Raw genomic sequence first — 27,236 nt, forward strand, 5'->3', positions numbered from 1 at the left:
CAGACCACCCTGGACCAGACTACTAGAGAGGTAACCCTCCTAACCCTGACTACATACCAGACCACCCTGGACCAGACTACTAGAGAGGTAACCCTCCTAACCCTGACTACATACCAGACCACCCTGGACCAGACTACTAGAGAGGTAACCCTCCTAACCCTGACTACGTACCAGACCACCCTGGACCAGACTACTAGAGAGGTAACCCTCCTAACCCTGACTACGTACCAGACCACCCTGGACCAGACTACTAGAGAGGTAACCCTCCTAACCCTGACTACGTACCAGACCACCCTGGACCAGACTACTAGAGAGGTAACCCTCCTAACCCTGACTACATACCAGACCACCCTGGACCAGACTACTAGAGAGGTAACCCTCCTAACCCTGACTACATACCAGACCACCCTGGACCAGACTACTAGAGAGGTAACCCTCCTAACCCTGACTACATACCAGACCACCCTGGACCAGACTACTAGAGAGGTAACCCTCCTAACCCTGACTACGTACCAGACCACCCTGGACCAGACTACTAGAGAGGTAACCCTCCTAACCCTGACTACATACCAGACCACCCTGGACCAGACTACTAGAGAGGTAAAGATGCACAGCATACCACTGATAACCAGCCCCTTTCCTGTCACATCTTAGGAGGATCAGTGTTGTTATGTCATGTTATTAACAGGTCCTGGATCAGCAGAAACAGTCGGAGAGGCTGGTCCAGGAGGTTCAGTGTTGTTATGTCATGTTATTAACAGGTCCTGGATCAGCAGAAACAGTCAGAGAGGCTGGTCCAGGAGGTTCAGTCCAACCAGCGACTGATGTCAGAACAGAAGAGTCACTTAGAGGTGAGTAGTACTGTAGTCGGTCTTTGGACATGATCAGCACTGCAGTATAACTGTCAACCATCACAAACTGTATTTATTCTTTCTTCTGACACTTAGAATAGGGTCGGCAGGTAGCCTAGTGGTTAGAGTGGAGGGGAGGCAGGTAGCCTAGTGGTTAGAGTGGAGGGTCGGCAGGTAGCCTAGTGGTTAGAGTGGAGGGGAGGCAGGTAGCCTAGTGGTTAGAGTGGAGGGACGGCAGGTAGCCTAGTGGTTAGAGTGGAGGGGAGGCAGGTAGCCTAGTGGTTAGAGTGGAGGGGTGGCAGGTAGCCTAGTGGTTAGAGTGGAGGGGAGGCAGGTAGCCTAGTGGTTAGAGTGGAGGGGAGGCAGGTAGCCTAGTGGTTAGAGTGGAGGGGCGGCAGGTAGCCTAGTGGTTAGAGTGGAGGGTCGGCAGGTAGCCTAGTGGTTAGAGTGGAGGGTAGGCAGGTAGCCTAGTGGTTAGAGTGGAGGGTCGGCAGGTAGCCTAGTGGTTAGAGTGGAGGGTCGGCAGGTAGCCTAGTGGTTAGAGTGGAGGGTCGGCAGGTAGCCTAGTGGTTAGAGTGGAGGGGCGGCAGGAAGCCTAGTGGTTAGAGTGGAGGGTCGGCAGGTAGCCTAGTGGTTAGAGTGGAGGGTCGGCAGGTAGCCTAGTGGTTAGAGTGGAGGGGAGGCAGGTAGCCTAGTGGTTAGAGTGGAGGGGAGGCAGGTAGCCTAGTGGTTAGAGTGGAGGGGAGGCAGGTAGCCTAGTGGTTAGAGTGTAGAGGAGGCAGGTAGCCTAGTGGTTAGAGTGGAGGGTCGGCAGGTAGCCTAGTGGTTAGAGTGGAGGGTCGGCAGGTAGCCTAGTGGTTAGAGTGGAGGGTCGGCAGGTAGCCTAGTGGTTAGAGTGGAGGGTCGGCAGGTAGCCTAGTGGTTAGAGTGGAGGGTCGGCAGGGGAGCCTAGTGGTTAGAGTGGAGGGGCGGCAGGTAGCCTAGCGGTTAGAGTGGAGGGGCCGCAGGTAGCCTAGCGGTTAGAGTGGAGGGGCCGCAGGTAGCCTAGCGGTTAGAGTGGAGGGACGGCAGGTAGCCTAGCGGTTAGAGTGGAGGGTCGGCAGGTAGCCTAGCGGTTAGAGTGGAGGGTCGGCAGGTAGCCTAGCGGTTAGAGTGGAGGGTCGGCGGGTAGCCTAGCGGTTAGAGTGGAGGGGCGGCGGGTAGCCTAGTGGTTAGAGTGGAGGGGCGGCGGGTAGCCTAGTGGTTAGAGTGGAGGGGCGGCGGGTAGCCTAGTGGTTAGAGTGGAGGGGCGGCGGGTAGCCTAGTGGTTAGAGTGGAGGGGCGGCGGGTAGCCTAGTGGTTAGAGTGGAGGGGCGGCGGGTAGCCTAGTGGTTAGAGTGGAGGGTCGGCGGGTAGCCAAGTGGTTAGAGTGGAGGGTCGGCGGGTAGCCTAGTGGTTAGAGTGGAGGGTCGGCGGGTAGCCTAGTGGTTAGAGTGGAGGGGAGGCAGGTAGCCTAGCGGTTAGAGTGGAGGGGAGGCAGGTAGCCTAGTGGTTAGAGTGGAGGGTCGGCAGGTAGCCTAGTGGTTAGAGTGGAGGGTCGGCAGGTAGCCTAGTCGTTAGAGTGGAGGGTCGGCAGGTAGCCTAGTGGTTAGAGTGGAGGGTCGGCAGGTAGCCTAGTGGTTAGAGTGGAGGGTCGGCAGGTAGCCTAGTGGTTAGAGTGGAGGGTCGGCAGGGGAGCCTAGTGGTTAGAGTGGAGGGGCGGCAGGTAGCCTAGCGGTTAGAGTGGAGGGGCCGCAGGTAGCCTAGCGGTTAGAGTGGAGGGGCCGCAGGTAGCCTAGCGGTTAGAGTGGAGGGACGGCAGGTAGCCTAGCGGTTAGAGTGGAGGGTCGGCAGGTAGCCTAGCGGTTAGAGTGGAGGGTCGGCAGGTAGCCTAGCCGTTAGAGTGGAGGGTCGGCGGGTAGCCTAGCGGTTAGAGTGGAGGGTCGGCGGGTAGCCTAGCGGTTAGAGTGGAGGGGCGGCGGGTAGCCTAGCGGTTAGAGTGGAGGGTCGGCGGGTAGCCTAGCGGTTAGAGTGGAGGGGCGGCGGGTAGCCTAGTGGTTAGAGTGGAGGGGCGGCGGGTAGCCTAGTGGTTAGAGTGGAGGGGCGGCGGGTAGCCTAGTGGTTAGAGTGGAGGGGCGGCGGGTAGCCTAGTGGTTAGAGTGGAGGGGCGGCGGGTAGCCTAGTGGTTAGAGTGGAGGGTCGGCGGGTAGCCAAGTGGTTAGAGTGGAGGGTCGGCGGGTAGCCTAGTGGTTAGAGTGGAGGGTCGGCGGGTAGCCTAGTGGTTAGAGTGGAGGGTCGGCGGGTAGCCTAGTGGTTAGAGTGGAGGGTCGGCGGGTAGCCTAGTGGTTAGAGTGGAGGGGCGGCGGGTAGCCTAGTGGTTAGAGTGGAGGGGCGGCGGGTAGCCTAGTGGTTAGAGTGGAGGGTCGGCGGGTAGCCTAGTGGTTAGAGTGGAGGGTCGGGCGTGTAGCCTAGTGGTTAGAGTGGAGGGGCGGCGGGTAGCCTAGTGGTTAGAGTGGAGGGGCGGCGGGTAGCCTAGTGGTTAGAGTGGAGGGGCGGCGGGTAGCCTAGTGGTTAGAGTGGAGGGGCGGCGGGTAGCCTAGTGGTTAGAGTGGAGGGGCGGCGGGTAGCCTAGTGGTTAGAGTGGAGGGGCGGCGGGTAGCCTAGTGGTTAGAGTGGAGGGGCGGCGGGTAGCCTAGTGGTTAGAGTGGAGGGGCGGCGGGTAGCCTAGTGGTTAGAGTGGAGGGGCGGCGGGTAGCCTAGTGGTTAGAGTGGAGGGGCGGCGGGTAGCCTAGTGGTTAGAGTGGATGGGCGGCGGGTAGCCTAGTGGTTAGAGTGGAGGGGCGGCGGGTTGCCTAGTGGTTAGAGTGGAGGGGCGGCGGGTTGCCTAGTGGTTAGAGTGGAGGGGCGGCGGGTAGCCTAGTGGTTAGAGTGGAGGGGCGGCGGGTAGCCTAGTGGTTAGAGTGGAGGGGCGGCGGGTAGCCTAGTGGTTAGAGTGGAGGGGCGGCGGGTAGCCTAGTGGTTAGAGTGGAGGGGCGGCGGGTAGCCTAGTGGTTAGAGTGGAGGGGCGGCGGGTAGCCTAGTGGTTAGAGTGGAGGGGCGGCGGGTAGCCTAGTGGTTAGAGTGGAGGGGCGGCGGGTAGCCTAGTGGTTAGAGTGGAGGGGCGGCGGGTAGCCTAGTGGTTAGAGTGGATGGGCGGCGGGTAGCCTAGTGGTTAGAGTGGAGGGGCGGCGGGTTGCCTAGTGGTTAGAGTGGAGGGGCGGCGGGTTGCCTAGTGGTTAGAGTGGAGGGGCGGCGGGTAGCCTAGTGGTTAGAGTGGAGGGTCGGCGGGTAGCCTAGTGGTTAGAGTGGAGGGGCGGCGGGTAGCCTAGTGGTTAGAGTGGAGGGGCGGCGGGTAGCCTAGTGGTTAGAGTGGAGGGGCGGCGGGTAGCCTAGTGGTTAGAGTGGAGGGTCGGCGGGTAGCCTAGTGGTTAGAGTGGAGGGTCGGCGGGTAGCCTAGTGGTTAGAGTGGAGGGGCGGCGGGTAGCCTAGTGGTTAGAGTGGAGGGGCGGCGGGTAGCCTAGTGGTTAGAGTGGATGGGCGGCGGGTAGCCTAGTGGTTAGAGTGGAGGGGCGGCGGGTTGCCTAGTGGTTAGAGTGGAGGGGCGGCGGGTTGCCTAGTGGTTAGAGTGGAGGGGCGGCGGGTAGCCTAGTGGTTAGAGTGGAGGGGCGGCGGGTAGCCTAGTGGTTAGAGTGGAGGGGCGGCGGGTAGCCTAGTGGTTAGAGTGGAGGGGCGGCGGGTAGCCTAGTGGTTAGAGTGGAGGGGCGGCGGGTAGCCTAGTGGTTAGAGTGGAGGGGCGGCGGGTAGCCTAGTGGTTAGAGTGGAGGGGCGGCGGGTAGCCTAGTGGTTAGAGTGGAGGGGCGGCGGGTAGCCTAGTGGTTAGAGTGGAGGGGCGGCGGGTAGCCTAGTGGTTAGAGTGGAGGGGCGGCGGGTAGCCTAGTGGTTAGAGTGGATGGGCGGCGGGTAGCCTAGTGGTTAGAGTGGAGGGGCGGCGGGTTGCCTAGTGGTTAGAGTGGAGGGGCGGCGGGTAGCCTAGTGGTTAGAGTGGAGGGTCGGCAGGTAGCCTAGTGGTTAGAGTGGAGGGGCGGCGGGTAGCCTAGTGGTTAGAGTGGAGGGGCGGCGGGTAGCCTAGTGGTTAGAGTGGAGGGGCGGCGGGTAGCCTAGTGGTTAGAGTGGAGGGTCGGCGGGTAGCCTAGTGGTTAGAGTGGATGGGCGTATTGAACGTGAGGATTCTCTCAACCAGCTCAGATTACCAGGCTGTCATATTGAACGTGACCACTGGTTGCTGGCAGGGCCCTGACTATGAGGACACAGAGGTCCACCAATGCTAACATAGGTCTTTTTTTTTTATCTTCTCTCTCTCTCTCTCTCTCTCTCTCTCTCTCTCTCTATTCCCTCCCCTCTCTCTCTCTCTCCCCTGTAGGAGCTCCGTGCAGCGCTGTCTGACTGTAATGTAGAGTTACAGCGTCTGAGATCCCAGTGTTCTGAAAAGGCGCTCCAGACCACCAGACTACAGACTGACCTACAGACCGCCCAGCAACACTGGGAGAGGGAGAGGGAAAGGGAGAAGCAGCGGGAAGGAGAGAGGGAGAAAACGAGGGAGAAGCAGAGGGAAGGAGAGCGGGAGAAGGAGAGAGAGAGGACAGAGGAGTTGCAGGCAGAAGTACAGAGGATCAGACAACTCAATCAGAAAGATTCTCAGGTAAACAGAGCTCTGTTTGGAGTGGAAGTCTCTTCATCCTCCTATTCGTTCTTCCACCACCTTCTGTTACTGTCAGTGTGTTATATAAAGCCCTGTTTATCCCTCTAGTAAACATGTCAGTTGGTCTGTTACTATCAGTGTGTTTTATAAAGCCCTGTTTATCCCTCTAGTAAACATGACAGTTGTTCTGTTAATATCAGTGTGTTTTATAAAGCCCTGTTTATCCCTCTAGTAAACATGACAGTTTGTCTGTTCTGTTAATATCAGTGTGTTTTATAAAGCCCTGTTTATCCCTCTAGTAAACATGACAGTTTGTCTGGTCTGTTACTATCAGTGTGTTTTATAAAGCCCTGTTTATCCCTCTAGTAAACATGTCAGTTGGTCTGTTACTATCAGTGTGTTTTATAAAGCCCTGTTTATCCCTCTAGTAAACATGACAGTTGGTCTGTTACTATCAGTGTGTTTTATAAAGCCCTGTTTATCCCTCTAGTAAACATGACAGTTGGTCTGTTAATATCAGTGTGTTTTATAAAGCCCTGTTTATCCCTCTGTTCTGTTACTATCAGTGTGTTTTATAAAGCCCTGTTTATCCCTCTAGTAAACATGACAGTTGGTCTGTTACTATCAGTGTGTTTTATAAAGCCCTGTTTATCCCTCTAGTAAACATGTCAGTTGGTCTGTTACTATCAGTGTGTTTTATAAAGCCCTGTTTATCCCTCTAGTAAACATGACAGTTGGTCTGTTACTATCAGTGTGTTTTATAAAGCCCTGTTTATCCCTCTAGTAAACATGTCAGTTGGTCTGTTAATATCAGTGTGTTTTATAAAGCCCTGTTTATCCCTCTAGTAAACATGACAGTTGGTCTGTTAATATCAGTGTGTTTTATAAAGCCCTGTTTATCCCTCTGTTCTGTTAATATCAGTGTGTTTTATAAAGCCCTGTTTATCCCTCTGTTCTGTTACTATCAGTGTGTTTTATAAAGCCCTGTTTATCCCTCTAGTAAACATGACAGTTGGTCTGTTAATATCAGTGTGTTTTATAAAGCCCTGTTTATCCCTCTGTTCTGTTACTATCAGTGTGTTTTATAAAGCCCTGTTTATCCCTCTGTTCTGTTAATATCAGTGTGTTTTATAAAGCCCTGTTTATCCCTCTAGTAAACATGACAGTTGGTCTGTTAATATCAGTGTGTTATATAAAGCCCTGTTTATCCCTCTAGTAAACATGTCAGTTGGTCTGTTAATATCAGTGTGTTATATAAAGCCCTGTTTATCCCTCTAGTAAACATGTCAGTTGGTCTGTTAATATCAGTGTGTTTTATAAAGCCCTGTTTATCCCTCTGTTCTGTTACTATCAGTGTGTTTTATAAAGCCCTGTTTATCCCTCTAGTAAACATGTCAGTTGGTCTGTTAATATCAGTGTGTTTTATAAAGCCCTGTTTATCCCTCTGTTCTGTTACTATCAGTGTGTTATATAAAGCCCTGTTTATCCCTCTAGTAAACATGACAGTTGGTCTGTTACTATCAGTGTGTTTTATAAAGCCCTGTTTATCCCTCTAGTAAACATGACAGTTTGTCTGTTCTGTTAATATCAGTGTGTTATATAAAGCCCTGTTTATCCCTCTGTTCTGTTACTATCAGTGTGTTTTATAAAGCCCTGTTTATCCCTCTGTTCTGTTACTATCAGTGTGTTTTATAAAGCCCTGTTTATCCCTCTAGTAAACATGACAGTTGGTCTGTTAATATCAGTGTGTTTTATAAAGCCCTGTTTATCCCTCTGTTCTGTTACTATCAGTGTGTTTTATAAAGCCCTGTTTATCCCTCTGTTCTGTTAATATCAGTGTGTTTTATAAAGCCCTGTTTATCCCTCTAGTAAACATGACAGTTGGTCTGTTAATATCAGTGTGTTATATAAAGCCCTGTTTATCCCTCTAGTAAACATGTCAGTTGGTCTGTTAATATCAGTGTGTTTTATAAAGCCCTGTTTATCCCTCTGTTCTGTTACTATCAGTGTGTTTTATAAAGCCCTGTTTATCCCTCTAGTAAACATGTCAGTTGGTCTGTTAATATCAGTGTGTTTTATAAAGCCCTGTTTATCCCTCTGTTCTGTTACTATCAGTGTGTTATATAAAGCCCTGTTTATCCCTCTAGTAAACATGACAGTTGGTCTGTTACTATCAGTGTGTTTTATAAAGCCCTGTTTATCCCTCTAGTAAACATGACAGTTTGTCTGTTCTGTTAATATCAGTGTGTTATATAAAGCCCTGTTTATCCCTCTGTTCTGTTACTATCAGTGTGTTTTATAAAGCCCTGTTTATCCCTCTGTTCTGTTACTATCAGTGTGTTTTATAAAGCCCTGTTTATCCCTCTGTTCTGTTAATATCAGTGTGTAATATAAAGCCCTGTTTATCCCTCTGTTCTGTTACTATCAGTGTGTAATATAAAGCCCTGTTTATCCCTCTGTTCTGTTACTATCAGTGTGTTATATAAAGCCCTGTTTATCCCTCTGTTCTGTTACTATCAGTGCCAATCAGATGCCCTCTTCATACCAGGCCGTCCTGCCCTCCTGTTCCCGGTGTTTCACCAGGGTTCATGCTAACGCCACTATGGTCCATTTATAACCCTTTATAACCCTAATGTAATCACTAACGTCATTATAGACTGTGTTAGCAGCGGCAGTAGTTCAGTTAACCTGCATCTCTGTTACCGGTGGCTCACCCGAGTGTCTGTGTGTGTCTCTCTGCAGGAGAAGTTGTCGTTTCTTCACGGTCTTTTCCAGCGTCTGTTAGCGGGCTGCGTCCTCATCTCCCAGCCACAGTGCATCCTGGGTAGTTTCTCCTGGGCGGAGCTCTGTGATGTCATCACGGAACACGTCGACACCCTCACCTCTGACCTTACACGCGCCAACGAGAGGGTAGGGTGTGTGTGTGTGTGAGATGTGTGTGTGTGTCTGTGAGCGAGTGAGATACTATTTGTTTCTCTTTCAATACAGCTTACAAATGCTTAGGCAGTATTCAAGTCTTTGACTCTCTCCTTTCTCTCTCCCTCTCCTCGCTCTCTTCTCTCTCTCCTACATCGCGCTCATCCATCTCTCTCCTCCATCTCTCTCTCTACTTTCTCTCTCACGCTCTCTCTCACACTCTCTCTCTCTACTTTCTCTCTCTCACGCTCTCTCTCTCTCTCACACTCTACTTTCTCTCTCACGCTCTCTCTCTACTTTCTCTCTCACGCTCTCTCTCACGCTCTCTCTCACGCTCTCTCTCTACTTTCTCTCACTCTCACGCTCTCTCTCTACTTTCTCTCACTCTCTCTCTATCTCTCTCTCTCTCTCTCTCTCCAGGTGTCCCACCTGCAGGCTGTGTGTGAGAGTAACACTGTGTGTGTATCTCAGCTGCAGCAGAGCCAGGAAGGTGTGTTAGTGAGAATAGAGGAGACAGTGAAAAAGAGAGAAGAGACCTGGACAGCACAGAGACATGAGATGGACCAGCAACACACACACACTGTTACACTGTTACAGGGGGAGATACAGGTAACTAACACACTGTTACACTGCTACAGGGAAGATACAGGTAACTAACACACTGTTACACTGTTACAGGGAAGATACAGGTAACTAACACACTGCTACAGGGAAGATACAGGTAACTAACACACTGTTACACTGTTACAGGGAAGATACAGGTAACTAACACACTGCTACAGGGAAGATACAGGTAACTAACACACTGCTACAGGGAAGATACAGGTAACTAACACACTGCTACAGGGAAGATACAGGTAACTAACACACTGCTACAGGGAAGATACAGGTAACTAACACACTGTTACACTGCTACAGGGGAAGATACAGGTAACTAACACACTGCTACAGGGAAGATACAGGTAACTAACACACTGTTACAGGGAAGATACAGGTAACTAACACACTGTTACAGGGAAGATACAGGTAACTAACACACTGTTACAGGGAAGATACAGGTAACTAACACACTGTTACAGGGAAGATACAGGTAACTAACACACTGCTACAGGGAAGATACAGGTAACTAACACACTGTTACACTGTTACAGGGAAGATACAGGTAACTAACACACTGCTACAGGGAAGATACAGGTAACTAACACACTGCTACAGGGAAGATACAGGTAACTAACACACTGTTACACTGTTACAGGGAAGATACAGGTAACTAACACACTGCTACAGGGAAGATACAGGTAACTAACACACTGTTACAGGGGAAGATACAGGTAACTAACACACTGCTACAGGGGAAGATACAGGTAACTAACACACTGCTACAGGGAAGATACAGGTAACTAACACACTGTTACACTGCTACAGGGAAGATACAGGTAACTAACACACTGTTACACTGTTACAGGGAAGATACAGGTAACTAACACACTGTTACACTGTTACAGGGAAGATACAGGTAACTAACACACTGCTACACTGCTACAGGGAAGATACAGGTAACTAACACACTGCTACAGGGGAAGATACAGGTAACTAACACACTGCTACAGGGAAGATACAGGTAACTAACACACTGTTACACTGCTACAGGGAAGATACAGGTAACTAACACACTGTTACACTGCTACAGGGGAAGATACAGGTAACTAACACACTGTTACAGGGTAGATACAGGTAACTAACACACTGCTACAGGGAAGATACAGGTAACTAACACACTGTTACACTGTTACAGGGAAGATACAGGTAACTAACACACTGCTACAGGGTAGATACAGGTAACTAACACACTGCTACAGGGAAGATACAGGTAACTAACACACTGCTACAGGGAAGATACAGGTAACTAACACACTGCTACAGGGAAGATACAGGTAACTAACACACTGTTACAGGGAAGATACAGGTAACTAACACACTGCTACAGGGGAAGATACAGGTAACTAACACACTGCTACAGGGAAGATACAGGTAACTAACACACTGTTACACTGTTAAAGGGGAAGATACAGGTAACTAACACACTGCTACACTGTTACAGGGAAGATACAGGTAACTAACACACTGCTACACTGCTACAGGGGAAGATACAGGTAACTAACACACTGTTACAGGGTAGATACAGGTAACTAACACACTGCTACAGGGAAGATACAGGTAACTAACACACTGCTACAGGGAAGATACAGGTAACTAACACACTGTTACAGGGGAAGATACAGGTAACTAACACACTGCTACAGGGGAAGATACAGGTAACTAACACACTGTTACAGGGAAGATACAGGTAACTAACACACTGCTACACTGCTACAGGGGAAGATACAGGTAACTAACACACTGTTACAGGGTAGATACAGGTAACTAACACACTGCTACAGGGAAGATACAGGTAACTAACACACTGCTACAGGGAAGATACAGGTAACTAACACACTGTTACAGGGTAGATACAGGTAACTAACACACTGCTACAGGGAAGATACAGGTAACTAACACACTGCTACAGGGAAGATACAGGTAACTAACACACTGTTACAGGGTAGATACAGGTAACTAACACACTGCTACAGGGAAGATACAGGTAACTAACACACTGCTACAGGGAAGATACAGGTAACTAACACACTGCTACAGGGAAGAGACAGGTAACTAACACACTGCTACAGGGAAGATACAGGTAACTAACACACTGTTACAGGGAAGATACAGGTAACTAACACACTGTTACACTGTTACAGGGAAGATACAGGTAACTAACACACTGCTACAGGGAAGATACAGGTAACTAACACACTGTTACAGGGAAGATACAGGTAACTAACACACTGTTACAGGGAAGATACAGGTAACTAACACACTGTTACACTGTTACAGGGGAAGATACAGGTAACTAACACACTGCTACAGGGAAGATACAGGTAACTAACACACTGTTACACTGTTACAGGGAAGATACAGGTAACTAACACACTGCTACAGGGAAGATACAGGTAACTAACACACTGCTACACTGCTACAGGGAAGATACAGGTAACTAACACACTGCTACAGGGAAGATACAGGTAACTAACACACTGTTACACTGTTACAGGGAAGATACAGGTAACTAACACACTGCTACACTGCTACAGGGAAGATACAGGTAACTAACACACTGTTACACTGTTACAGGGGGAGATACAGGTAACTAACACACTGTTACACTGTTACAGGGAAGATACAGGTAACTAACACACTGTTACACTGTTACAGGGAAGATACAGGTAACTAACACACTGCTACACTGCTACAGGGAAGATACAGGTAACTAACACACTGCTACAGGGGAAGATACAGGTAACTAACACACTGCTACAGGGAAGATACAGGTAACTAACACACTGTTACACTGCTACAGGGAAGATACAGGTAACTAACACACTGCTACACTGCTACAGGGGAAGATACAGGTAACTAACACACTGCTACAGGGAAGATACAGGTAACTAACACACTGTTACAGGGGAAGATACAGGTAACTAACACACTGCTACAGGGAAGATACAGGTAACTAACACACTGTTACACTGCTACAGGGAAGATACAGGTAACTAACACACTGTTACACTGTTACAGGGGAAGATACAGGTAACTAACACACTGCTACAGGGGAAGATACAGGTAACTAACACACTGTTACAGGGAAGATACAGGTAACTAACACACTGCTACAGGGAAGATACAGGTAACTAACACACTGCTACACTGCTACAGGGAAGATACAGGTAACTAACACACTGCTACAGGGAAGATACAGGTAACTAACACACTGTTACACTGTTACAGGGAAGATACAGGTAACTAACACACTGCTACACTGTTACAGGGGGAGATACAGGTAACTAACACACTGTTACACTGTTACAGGGAAGATACAGGTAACTAACACACTGTTACACTGTTACAGGGAAGATACAGGTAACTAACACACTGTTACACTGCTACAGGGGAAGATACAGGTAACTAACACACTGTTACAGGGTAGATACAGGTAACTAACACACTGTTACACTGTTACAGGGAAGATACAGGTAACTAACACACTGCTACAGGGTAGATACAGGTAACTAACACACTGCTACAGGGAAGATACAGGTAACTAACACACTGCTACAGGGAAGATACAGGTAACTAACACACTGTTACACTGCTACAGGGAAGATACAGGTAACTAACACACTGCTACAGGGAAGATACAGGTAACTAACACACTGCTACAGGGAAGATACAGGTAACTAACACACTGTTACACTGCTACAGGGAAGATACAGGTAACTAACACACTGTTACAGGGGAAGATACAGGTAACTAACACACTGCTACAGGGAAGATACAGGTAACTAACACACTGTTACACTGCTACAGGGAAGATACAGGTAACTAACACACTGCTACAGGGGAAGATACAGGTAACTAACACACTGTTACAGGGAAGATACAGGTAACTAACACACTGCTACAGGGAAGATACAGGTAACTAACACACTGTTACACTGCTACAGGGAAGATACAGGTAACTAACACACTGCTACACTGCTACAGGGGAAGATACAGGTAACTAACACACTGTTACAGGGTAGATACAGGTAACTAACACACTGCTACAGGGAAGATACAGGTAACTAACACACTGCTACAGGGAAGATACAGGTAACTAACACACTGTTACAGGGGAAGATACAGGTAACTAACACACTGCTACAGGGGAAGATACAGGTAACTAACACACTGTTACAGGGTAGATACAGGTAACTAACACACTGCTACAGGGAAGATACAGGTAACTAACACACTGCTACAGGGAAGATACAGGTAACTAACACACTGTTACAGGGGAAGATACAGGTAACTAACACACTGCTACAGGGGAAGATACAGGTAACTAACACACTGTTACAGGGAAGATACAGGTAACTAACACACTGCTACAGGGAAGATACAGGTAACTAACACACTGTTACACTGTTACAGGGAAGATACAGGTAACTAACACACTGCTACACTGCTACAGGGAAGATACAGGTAACTAACACACTGTTACACTGTTACAGGGAAGATACAGGTAACTAACACACTGCTACACTGCTACAGGGAAGATACAGGTAACTAACACACTGCTACACTGTTACAGGGGAAGATACAGGTAACTAACACACTGCTACAGGGAAGATACAGGTAACTAACACACTGTTACAGGGAAGATACAGGTAACTAACACACTGCTACAGGGAAGATACAGGTAACTAACACACTGCTACAGGGAAGATACAGGTAACTAACACACTGCTACACTGTTACAGGGAAGATACAGGTAACTAACACACTGCTACAGGGAAGATACAGGTAACTAACACACTGTTACACTGTTACAGGGAAGATACAGGTAACTAACACACTGCTACACTGCTACAGGGAAGATACAGGTAACTAACACACTGTTACACTGTTACAGGGAAGATACAGGTAACTAACACACTGCTACACTGCTACAGGGAAGATACAGGTAACTAACACACTGTTACACTGTTACAGGGAAGATACAGGTAACTAACACACTGCTACACTGCTACAGGGAAGATACAGGTAACTAACACACTGTTACACTGTTACAGGGGGAGATACAGGTAACTAACACACTGTTACAGGGTAGATACAGGTAACTAACACACTGCTACAGGGAAGATACAGGTAACTAACACACTGCTACAGGGAAGATACAGGTAACTAACACACTGTTACAGGGTAGATACAGGTAACTAACACACTGCTACAGGGAAGATACAGGTAACTAACACACTGCTACAGGGAAGATACAGGTAACTAACACACTGTTACAGGGTAGATACAGGTAACTAACACACTGCTACAGGGAAGATACAGGTAACTAACACACTGCTACAGGGAAGATACAGGTAACTAACACACTGCTACAGGGAAGAGACAGGTAACTAACACACTGCTACAGGGAAGATACAGGTAACTAACACACTGTTACAGGGAAGATACAGGTAACTAACACACTGTTACACTGTTACAGGGAAGATACAGGTAACTAACACACTGCTACAGGGAAGATACAGGTAACTAACACACTGTTACAGGGAAGATACAGGTAACTAACACACTGTTACAGGGAAGATACAGGTAACTAACACACTGTTACACTGTTACAGGGGAAGATACAGGTAACTAACACACTGCTACAGGGAAGATACAGGTAACTAACACACTGTTACACTGTTACAGGGAAGATACAGGTAACTAACACACTGCTACAGGGAAGATACAGGTAACTAACACACTGCTACACTGCTACAGGGAAGATACAGGTAACTAACACACTGCTACAGGGAAGATACAGGTAACTAACACACTGTTACACTGTTACAGGGAAGATACAGGTAACTAACACACTGCTACACTGCTACAGGGAAGATACAGGTAACTAACACACTGTTACACTGTTACAGGGGGAGATACAGGTAACTAACACACTGTTACACTGTTACAGGGAAGATACAGGTAACTAACACACTGTTACACTGTTACAGGGAAGATACAGGTAACTAACACACTGCTACACTGCTACAGGGAAGATACAGGTAACTAACACACTGCTACAGGGGAAGATACAGGTAACTAACACACTGCTACAGGGAAGATACAGGTAACTAACACACTGTTACACTGCTACAGGGAAGATACAGGTAACTAACACACTGCTACACTGCTACAGGGGAAGATACAGGTAACTAACACACTGCTACAGGGAAGATACAGGTAACTAACACACTGTTACAGGGGAAGATACAGGTAACTAACACACTGCTACAGGGAAGATACAGGTAACTAACACACTGTTACACTGCTACAGGGAAGATACAGGTAACTAACACACTGTTACACTGTTACAGGGGAAGATACAGGTAACTAACACACTGCTACAGGGGAAGATACAGGTAACTAACACACTGTTACAGGGAAGATACAGGTAACTAACACACTGCTACAGGGAAGATACAGGTAACTAACACACTGCTACACTGCTACAGGGAAGATACAGGTAACTAACACACTGCTACAGGGAAGATACAGGTAACTAACACACTGTTACACTGTTACAGGGAAGATACAGGTAACTAACACACTGCTACACTGTTACAGGGGGAGATACAGGTAACTAACACACTGTTACACTGTTACAGGGAAGATACAGGTAACTAACACACTGTTACACTGTTACAGGGAAGATACAGGTAACTAACACACTGTTACACTGCTACAGGGGAAGATACAGGTAACTAACACACTGTTACAGGGTAGATACAGGTAACTAACACACTGTTACACTGTTACAGGGAAGATACAGGTAACTAACACACTGCTACAGGGTAGATACAGGTAACTAACACACTGCTACAGGGAAGATACAGGTAACTAACACACTGCTACAGGGAAGATACAGGTAACTAACACACTGCTACAGGGAAGATACAGGTAACTAACACACTGTTACACTGCTACAGGGAAGATACAGGTAACTAACACACTGCTACAGGGAAGATACAGGTAACTAACACACTGCTACAGGGAAGATACAGGTAACTAACACACTGTTACACTGCTACAGGGAAGATACAGGTAACTAACACACTGTTACAGGGGAAGATACAGGTAACTAACACACTGCTACAGGGAAGATACAGGTAACTAACACACTGTTACACTGCTACAGGGAAGATACAGGTAACTAACACACTGCTACAGGGGAAGATACAGGTAACTAACACACTGTTACAGGGAAGATACAGGTAACTAACACACTGCTACAGGGAAGATACAGGTAACTAACACACTGTTACACTGCTACAGGGAAGATACAGGTAACTAACACACTGCTACACTGCTACAGGGGAAGATACAGGTAACTAACACACTGTTACAGGGTAGATACAGGTAACTAACACACTGCTACAGGGAAGATACAGGTAACTAACACACTGCTACAGGGAAGATACAGGTAACTAACACACTGTTACAGGGGAAGATACAGGTAACTAACACACTGCTACAGGGGAAGATACAGGTAACTAACACACTGTTACAGGGTAGATACAGGTAACTAACACACTGCTACAGGGAAGATACAGGTAACTAACACACTGCTACAGGGAAGATACAGGTAACTAACACACTGTTACAGGGGAAGATACAGGTAACTAACACACTGCTACAGGGGAAGATACAGGTAACTAACACACTGTTACAGGGAAGATACAGGTAACTAACACACTGCTACAGGGAAGATACAGGTAACTAACACACTGTTACACTGTTACAGGGAAGATACAGGTAACTAACACACTGCTACACTGCTACAGGGAAGATACAGGTAACTAACACACTGTTACACTGTTACAGGGAAGATACAGGTAACTAACACACTGCTACACTGCTACAGGGAAGATACAGGTAACTAACACACTGCTACACTGTTACAGGGGAAGATACAGGTAACTAACACACTGCTACAGGGAAGATACAGGTAACTAACACACTGTTACAGGGAAGATACAGGTAACTAACACACTGCTACAGGGAAGATACAGGTAACTAACACACTGCTACAGGGAAGATACAGGTAACTAACACACTGCTACACTGTTACAGGGAAGATACAGGTAACTAACACACTGCTACAGGGAAGATACAGGTAACTAACACACTGTTACACTGTTACAGGGAAGATACAGGTAACTAACACACTGCTACACTGCTACAGGGAAGATACAGGTAACTAACACACTGTTACACTGTTACAGGGAAGATACAGGTAACTAACACACTGCTACACTGCTACAGGGAAGATACAGGTAACTAACACACTGTTACACTGTTACAGGGAAGATACAGGTAACTAACACACTGCTACACTGCTACAGGGAAGATACAGGTAACTAACACACTGTTACACTGTTACAGGGGGAGATACAGGTAACTAACACACTGTTACACTGTTACAGGGAAGATACAGGTAACTAACACACTGTTACACTGTTACAGGGAAGATACAGGTAACTAACACACTGCTACACTGCTACAGGGAAGATACAGGTAACTAACACACTGCTACAGGGGAAGATACAGGTAACTAACACACTGCTACAGGGAAGATACAGGTAACTAACACACTGCTACACTGCTACAGGGAAGATACAGGTAACTAACACACTGCTACAGGGAAGATACAGGTAACTAACACACTGCTACAGGGAAGATACAGGTAACTAACACACTGTTACACTGCTACAGGGAAGATACAGGTAACTAACACACTGTTACACTGTTACAGGGGAAGATACGGGTAACTAACACACTGCTACAGGGAAGATACAGGTAACTAACACACTGTTACACTGCTACAGGGAAGATACAGGTAACTAACACACTGCTACAGGGAAGATACAGGTAACTAACACACTGCTACAGGGAAGATACAGGTAACTAACACACTGTTACACTGTTACAGGGAAGATACAGGTAACTAACACACTGCTACAGGGAAGATACAGGTAACTAACACACTGTTACAGGGGAAGATACAGGTAACTAACACACTGCTACAGGGGAAGATACAGGTAACTAACACACTGCTACAGGGAAGATACAGGTAACTAACACACTGTTACACTGCTACAGGGAAGATACAGGTAACTAACACACTGTTACACTGTTACAGGGAAGATACAGGTAACTAACACACTGTTACACTGTTACAGGGAAGATACAGGTAACTAACACACTGCTACACTGCTACAGGGAAGATACAGGTAACTAACACACTGCTACAGGGGAAGATACAGGTAACTAACACACTGCTACAGGGAAGATACAGGTAACTAACACACTGTTACACTGCTACAGGGAAGATACAGGTAACTAACACACTGTTACACTGCTACAGGGGAAGATACAGGTAACTAACACACTGTTACAGGGTAGATACAGGTAACTAACACACTGCTACAGGGAAGATACAGGTAACTAACACACTGTTACACTGTTACAGGGAAGATACAGGTAACTAACACACTGCTACAGGGTAGATACAGGTAACTAACACACTGCTACAGGGAAGATACAGGTAACTAACACACTGCTACAGGGAAGATACAGGTAACTAACACACTGCTACAGGGAAGATACAGGTAACTAACACACTGTTACAGGGAAGATACAGGTAACTAACACACTGCTACAGGGGAAGATACAGGTAACTAACACACTGCTACAGGGAAGATACAGGTAACTAACACACTGTTACACTGTTACAGGGGAAGATACAGGTAACTAACACACTGCTACACTGTTACAGGGAAGATACAGGTAACTAACACACTGCTACACTGCTACAGGGGAAGATACAGGTAACTAACACACTGTTACAGGGTAGATACAGGTAACTAACACACTGCTACAGGGAAGATACAGGTAACTAACACACTGCTACAGGGAAGATACAGGTAACTAACACACTGTTACAGGGGAAGATACAGGTAACTAACACACTGCTACAGGGGAAGATACAGGTAACTAACACACTGTTACAGGGAAGATACAGGTAACTAACACACTGCTACACTGCTACAGGGGAAGATACAGGTAACTAACACACTGTTACAGGGTAGATACAGGTAACTAACACACTGCTACAGGGAAGATACAGGTAACTAACACACTGCTACAGGGAAGATACAGGTAACTAACACACTGTTACAGGGTAGATACAGGTAACTAACACACTGCTACAGGGAAGATACAGGTAACTAACACACTGCTACAGGGAAGATACAGGTAACTAACACACTGTTACAGGGTAGATACAGGTAACTAACACACTGCTACAGGGAAGATACAGGTAACTAACACACTGCTACAGGGAAGATACAGGTAACTAACACACTGCTACAGGGAAGAGACAGGTAACTAACACACTGCTACAGGGAAGATACAGGTAACTAACACACTGTTACAGGGAAGATACAGGTAACTAACACACTGTTACACTGTTACAGGGAAGATACAGGTAACTAACACACTGCTACAGGGAAGATACAGGTAACTAACACACTGTTACAGGGAAGATACAGGTAACTAACACACTGTTACAGGGAAGATACAGGTAACTAACACACTGTTACACTGTTACAGGGGAAGATACAGGTAACTAACACACTGCTACAGGGAAGATACAGGTAACTAACACACTGTTACACTGTTACAGGGAAGATACAGGTAACTAACACACTGCTACAGGGAAGATACAGGTAACTAACACACTGCTACACTGCTACAGGGAAGATACAGGTAACTAACACACTGCTACAGGGAAGATACAGGTAACTAACACACTGTTACACTGTTACAGGGAAGATACAGGTAACTAACACACTGCTACACTGCTACAGGGAAGATACAGGTAACTAACACACTGTTACACTGTTACAGGGGGAGATACAGGTAACTAACACACTGTTACACTGTTACAGGGAAGATACAGGTAACTAACACACTGTTACACTGTTACAGGGAAGATACAGGTAACTAACACACTGCTACAGGGAAGATACAGGTAACTAACACACTGTTACAGGGGAAGATACAGGTAACTAACACACTGCTACAGGGGAAGATACAGGTAACTAACACACTGCTACAGGGAAGATACAGGTAACTAACACACTGTTACACTGCTACAGGGAAGATACAGGTAACTAACACACTGTTACACTGTTACAGGGAAGATACAGGTAACTGTTACACTGTTACAGGGAAGATACAGGTAACTAACACACTGCTACACTGCTACAGGGAAGATACAGGTAACTAACACACTGCTACAGGGGAAGATACAGGTAACTAACACACTGCTACAGGGAAGATACAGGTAACTAACACACTGTTACACTGCTACAGGGAAGATACAGGTAACTAACACACTGTTACACTGCTACAGGGGAAGATACAGGTAACTAACACACTGTTACAGGGTAGATACAGGTAACTAACACACTGCTACAGGGAAGATACAGGTAACTAACACACTGTTACACTGTTACAGGGAAGATACAGGTAACTAACACACTGCTACAGGGTAGATACAGGTAACTAACACACTGCTACAGGGAAGATACAGGTAACTAACACACTGCTACAGGGAAGATACAGGTAACTAACACACTGCTACAGGGAAGATACAGGTAACTAACACACTGTTACAGGGAAGATACAGGTAACTAACACACTGCTACAGGGGAAGATACAGGTAACTAACACACTGCTACAGGGAAGATACAGGTAACTAACACACTGTTACACTGTTAAAGGGGAAGATACAGGTAACTAACACACTGCTACACTGTTACAGGGAAGATACAGGTAACTAACACACTGCTACACTGCTACAGGGGAAGATACAGGTAACTAACACACTGTTACAGGGTAGATACAGGTAACTAACACACTGCTACAGGGAAGATACAGGTAACTAACACACTGCTACAGGGAAGATACAGGTAACTAACACACTGTTACAGGGGAAGATACAGGTAACTAACACACTGCTACAGGGGAAGATACAGGTAACTAACACACTGTTACAGGGAAGATACAGGTAACTAACACACTGCTACACTGCTACAGGGGAAGATACAGGTAACTAACACACTGTTACAGGGTAGATACAGGTAACTAACACACTGCTACAGGGAAGATACAGGTAACTAACACACTGCTACAGGGAAGATACAGGTAACTAACACACTGTTACAGGGTAGATACAGGTAACTAACACACTGCTACAGGGAAGATACAGGTAACTAACACACTGCTACAGGGAAGATACAGGTAACTAACACACTGTTACAGGGTAGATACAGGTAACTAACACACTGCTACAGGGAAGATACAGGTAACTAACACACTGCTACAGGGAAGATACAGGTAACTAACACACTGCTACAGGGAAGAGACAGGTAACTAACACACTGCTACAGGGAAGATACAGGTAACTAACACACTGTTACAGGGAAGATACAGGTAACTAACACACTGTTACACTGTTACAGGGAAGATACAGGTAACTAACACACTGCTACAGGGAAGATACAGGTAACTAACACACTGTTACAGGGAAGATACAGGTAACTAACACACTGTTACAGGGAAGATACAGGTAACTAACACACTGTTACACTGTTACAGGGGAAGATACAGGTAACTAACACACTGCTACAGGGAAGATACAGGTAACTAACACACTGTTACACTGTTACAGGGAAGATACAGGTAACTAACACACTGCTACAGGGAAGATACAGGTAACTAACACACTGCTACACTGCTACAGGGAAGATACAGGTAACTAACACACTGCTACAGGGAAGATACAGGTAACTAACACACTGTTACACTGTTACAGGGAAGATACAGGTAACTAACACACTGCTACACTGCTACAGGGAAGATACAGGTAACTAACACACTGTTACACTGTTACAGGGGGAGATACAGGTAACTAACACACTGTTACACTGTTACAGGGAAGATACAGGTAACTAACACACTGTTACACTGTTACAGGGAAGATACAGGTAACTAACACACTGCTACACTGCTACAGGGAAGATACAGGTAACTAACACACTGCTACAGGGGAAGATACAGGTAACTAACACACTGCTACAGGGAAGATACAGGTAACTAACACACTGTTACACTGCTACAGGGAAGATACAGGTAACTAACACACTGCTACACTGCTACAGGGGAAGATACAGGTAACTAACACACTGCTACAGGGAAGATACAGGTAACTAACACACTGTTACAGGGGAAGATACAGGTAACTAACACACTGCTACAGGGAAGATACAGGTAACTAACACACTGTTACACTGCTACAGGGAAGATACAGGTAACTAACACACTGTTACACTGTTACAGGGGAAGATACAGGTAACTAACACACTGCTACAGGGGAAGATACAGGTAACTAACACACTGCTACAGGGAAGATACAGGTAACTAACACACTGCTACAGGGAAGATACAGGTAACTAACACACTGCTACACTGCTACAGGGAAGATACAGGTAACTAACACACTGCTACAGGGAAGATACAGGTAACTAACACACTGTTACACTGTTACAGGGAAGATACAGGTAACTAACACACTGCTACACTGTTACAGGGGGAGATACAGGTAACTAACACACTGTTACACTGTTACAGGGAAGATACAGGTAACTAACACACTGTTACACTGTTACAGGGAAGATACAGGTAACTAACACACTGTTACACTGTTACAGGGAAGATACAGGTAACTAACACACTGCTACACTGCTACAGGGAAGATACAGGTAACTAACACACTGCTACAGGGAAGATACAGGTAACTAACACACTGCTACAGGGAAGATACAGGTAACTAACACACTGTTACACTGCTACAGGGGAAGATACAGGTAACTAACACACTGTTACAGGGTAGATACAGGTAACTAACACACTGTTACACTGTTACAGGGAAGATACAGGTAACTAACACACTGCTACAGGGTAGATACAGGTAACTAACACACTGCTACAGGGAAGATACAGGTAACTAACACACTGCTACAGGGAAGATACAGGTAACTAACACACTGCTACAGGGAAGATACAGGTAACTAACACACTGTTACACTGCTACAGGGAAGATACAGGTAACTAACACACTGCTACAGGGAAGATACAGGTAACTAACACACTGCTACAGGGAAGATACAGGTAACTAACACACTGTTACACTGCTACAGGGAAGATACAGGTAACTAACACACTGTTACAGGGGAAGATACAGGTAACTAACACACTGCTACAGGGAAGATACAGGTAACTAACACACTGTTACACTGCTACAGGGAAGATACAGGTAACTAACACACTGCTACAGGGGAAGATACAGGTAACTAACACACTGTTACAGGGAAGATACAGGTAACTAACACACTGCTACAGGGAAGATACAGGTAACTAACACACTGTTACACTGCTACAGGGAAGATACAGGTAACTAACACACTGCTACACTGCTACAGGGGAAGATACAGGTAACTAACACACTGTTACAGGGTAGATACAGGTAACTAACACACTGCTACAGGGAAGATACAGGTAACTAACACACTGCTACAGGGAAGATACAGGTAACTAACACACTGTTACAGGGGAAGATACAGGTAACTAACACACTGCTACAGGGGAAGATACAGGTAACTAACACACTGTTACAGGGTAGATACAGGTAACTAACACACTGCTACAGGGAAGATACAGGTAACTAACACACTGCTACAGGGAAGATACAGGTAACTAACACACTGTTACAGGGGAAGATACAGGTAACTAACACACTGCTACAGGGGAAGATACAGGTAACTAACACACTGTTACAGGGAAGATACAGGTAACTAACACACTGCTACAGGGAAGATACAGGTAACTAACACACTGTTACACTGTTACAGGGAAGATACAGGTAACTAACACACTGCTACACTGCTACAGGGAAGATACAGGTAACTAACACACTGTTACACTGTTACAGGGAAGATACAGGTAACTAACACACTGCTACACTGCTACAGGGAAGATACAGGTAACTAACACACTGCTACACTGTTACAGGGGAAGATACAGGTAACTAACACACTGCTACAGGGAAGATACAGGTAACTAACACACTGTTACAGGGAAGATACAGGTAACTAACACACTGCTACAGGGAAGATACAGGTAACTAACACACTGCTACAGGGAAGATACAGGTAACTAACACACTGCTACACTGTTACAGGGAAGATACAGGTAACTAACACACTGCTACAGGGAAGATACAGGTAACTAACACACTGTTACACTGTTACAGGGAAGATACAGGTAACTAACACACTGCTACACTGCTACAGGGAAGATACAGGTAACTAACACACTGTTACACTGTTACAGGGAAGATACAGGTAACTAACACACTGCTACACTGCTACAGGGAAGATACAGGTAACTAACACACTGTTACACTGTTACAGGGAAGATACAGGTAACTAACACACTGCTACACTGCTACAGGGAAGATACAGGTAACTAACACACTGTTACACTGTTACAGGGGGAGATACAGGTAACTAACACACTGTTACACTGTTACAGGGAAGATACAGGTAACTAACACACTGTTACACTGTTACAGGGAAGATACAGGTAACTAACACACTGCTACACTGCTACAGGGAAGATACAGGTAACTAACACACTGCTACAGGGGAAGATACAGGTAACTAACACACTGCTACAGGGAAGATACAGGTAACTAACACACTGCTACACTGCTACAGGGAAGATACAGGTAACTAACACACTGCTACAGGGAAGATACAGGTAACTAACACACTGCTACAGGGAAGATACAGGTAACTAACACACTGTTACACTGCTACAGGGAAGATACAGGTAACTAACACACTGTTACACTGTTACAGGGGAAGATACGGGTAACTAACACACTGCTACAGGGAAGATACAGGTAACTAACACACTGTTACACTGCTACAGGGAAGATACAGGTAACTAACACACTGCTACAGGGAAGATACAGGTAACTAACACACTGCTACAGGGAAGATACAGGTAACTAACACACTGTTACACTGTTACAGGGAAGATACAGGTAACTAACACACTGCTACAGGGAAGATACAGGTAACTAACACACTGTTACAGGGGAAGATACAGGTAACTAACACACTGCTACAGGGGAAGATACAGGTAACTAACACACTGCTACAGGGAAGATACAGGTAACTAATACACTGTTACACTGCTACAGGGAAGATACAGGTAACTAACACACTGTTACACTGTTACAGGGAAGATACAGGTAACTAACACACTGTTACACTGTTACAGGGAAGATACAGGTAACTAACACACTGCTACACTGCTACAGGGAAGATACAGGTAACTAACACACTGCTACAGGGGAAGATACAGGTAACTAACACACTGCTACAGGGAAGATACAGGTAACTAACACACTGTTACACTGCTACAGGGAAGATACAGGTAACTAACACACTGTTACACTGCTACAGGGGAAGATACAGGTAACTAACACACTGTTACAGGGTAGATACAGGTAACTAACACACTGCTACAGGGAAGATACAGGTAACTAACACACTGTTACACTGTTACAGGGAAGATACAGGTAACTAACACACTGCTACACTGCTACAGGGAAGATACAGGTAACTAACACACTGTTACACTGTTACAGGGAAGATACAGGTAACTAACACACTGCTACACTGCTACAGGGAAGATACAGGTAACTAACACACTGCTACACTGTTACAGGGGAAGATACAGGTAACTAACACACTGCTACAGGGAAGATACAGGTAACTAACACACTGTTACAGGGAAGATACAGGTAACTAACACACTGCTACAGGGAAGATACAGGTAACTAACACACTGCTACAGGGAAGATACAGGTAACTAACACACTGCTACACTGTTACAGGGAAGATACAGGTAACTAACACACTGCTACAGGGAAGATACAGGTAACTAACACACTGTTACACTGTTACAGGGAAGATACAGGTAACTAACACACTGCTACACTGCTACAGGGAAGATACAGGTAACTAACACACTGTTACACTGTTACAGGGAAGATACAGGTAACTAACACACTGCTACACTGCTACAGGGAAGATACAGGTAACTAACACACTGTTACACTGTTACAGGGAAGATACAGGTAACTAACACACTGCTACACTGCTACAGGGAAGATACAGGTAACTAACACACTGTTACACTGTTACAGGGGGAGATACAGGTAACTAACACACTGTTACACTGTTACAGGGAAGATACAGGTAACTAACACACTGTTACACTGTTACAGGGAAGATACAGGTAACTAACACACTGCTACACTGCTACAGGGAAGATACAGGTAACTAACACACTGCTACAGGGGAAGATACAGGTAACTAACACACTGCTACAGGGAAGATACAGGTAACTAACACACTGCTACACTGCTACAGGGAAGATACAGGTAACTAACACACTGCTACAGGGAAGATACAGGTAACTAACACACTGCTACAGGGAAGATACAGGTAACTAACACACTGTTACACTGCTACAGGGAAGATACAGGTAACTAACACACTGTTACACTGTTACAGGGGAAGATACGGGTAACTAACACACTGCTACAGGGAAGATACAGGTAACTAACACACTGTTACACTGCTACAGGGAAGATACAGGTAACTAACACACTGCTACAGGGAAGATACAGGTAACTAACACACTGCTACAGGGAAGATACAGGTAACTAACACACTGTTACACTGTTACAGGGAAGATACAGGTAACTAACACACTGCTACAGGGAAGATACAGGTAACTAACACACTGTTACAGGGGAAGATACAGGTAACTAACACACTGCTACAGGGGAAGATACAGGTAACTAACAC

The 27,236-nt window shown here is 46.1% G+C and overlaps 1 protein-coding gene across 5 annotated transcripts in view; it reads left to right on the top strand.

Moving 5' to 3' along the window:
• The window catches only part of ccdc171 (coiled-coil domain containing 171), a 107,198-nt gene that overhangs the window by 25,380 nt on the left and 54,582 nt on the right, over positions 1-27,236 (top strand). For all 5 annotated transcript variants that reach the window (XM_045713762.1, XM_045713763.1, XM_045713764.1 and 2 more), the window contains 4 exons: positions 762-851; positions 5,329-5,607; positions 8,350-8,517; positions 8,944-9,132. In XM_045713762.1, the coding sequence (XP_045569718.1) occupies positions 762-851; positions 5,329-5,607; positions 8,350-8,517; positions 8,944-9,132 (726 nt within the window). The remainder of the gene's footprint in view (positions 1-761; positions 852-5,328; positions 5,608-8,349; positions 8,518-8,943; positions 9,133-27,236) is intronic.

Source organism: Salmo salar, unplaced genomic scaffold (genome assembly GCF_905237065.1).
Source record: "Salmo salar unplaced genomic scaffold, Ssal_v3.1, whole genome shotgun sequence".
In the NCBI taxonomy this organism is placed as follows: Eukaryota; Metazoa; Chordata; class Actinopteri; order Salmoniformes; family Salmonidae; genus Salmo; species Salmo salar.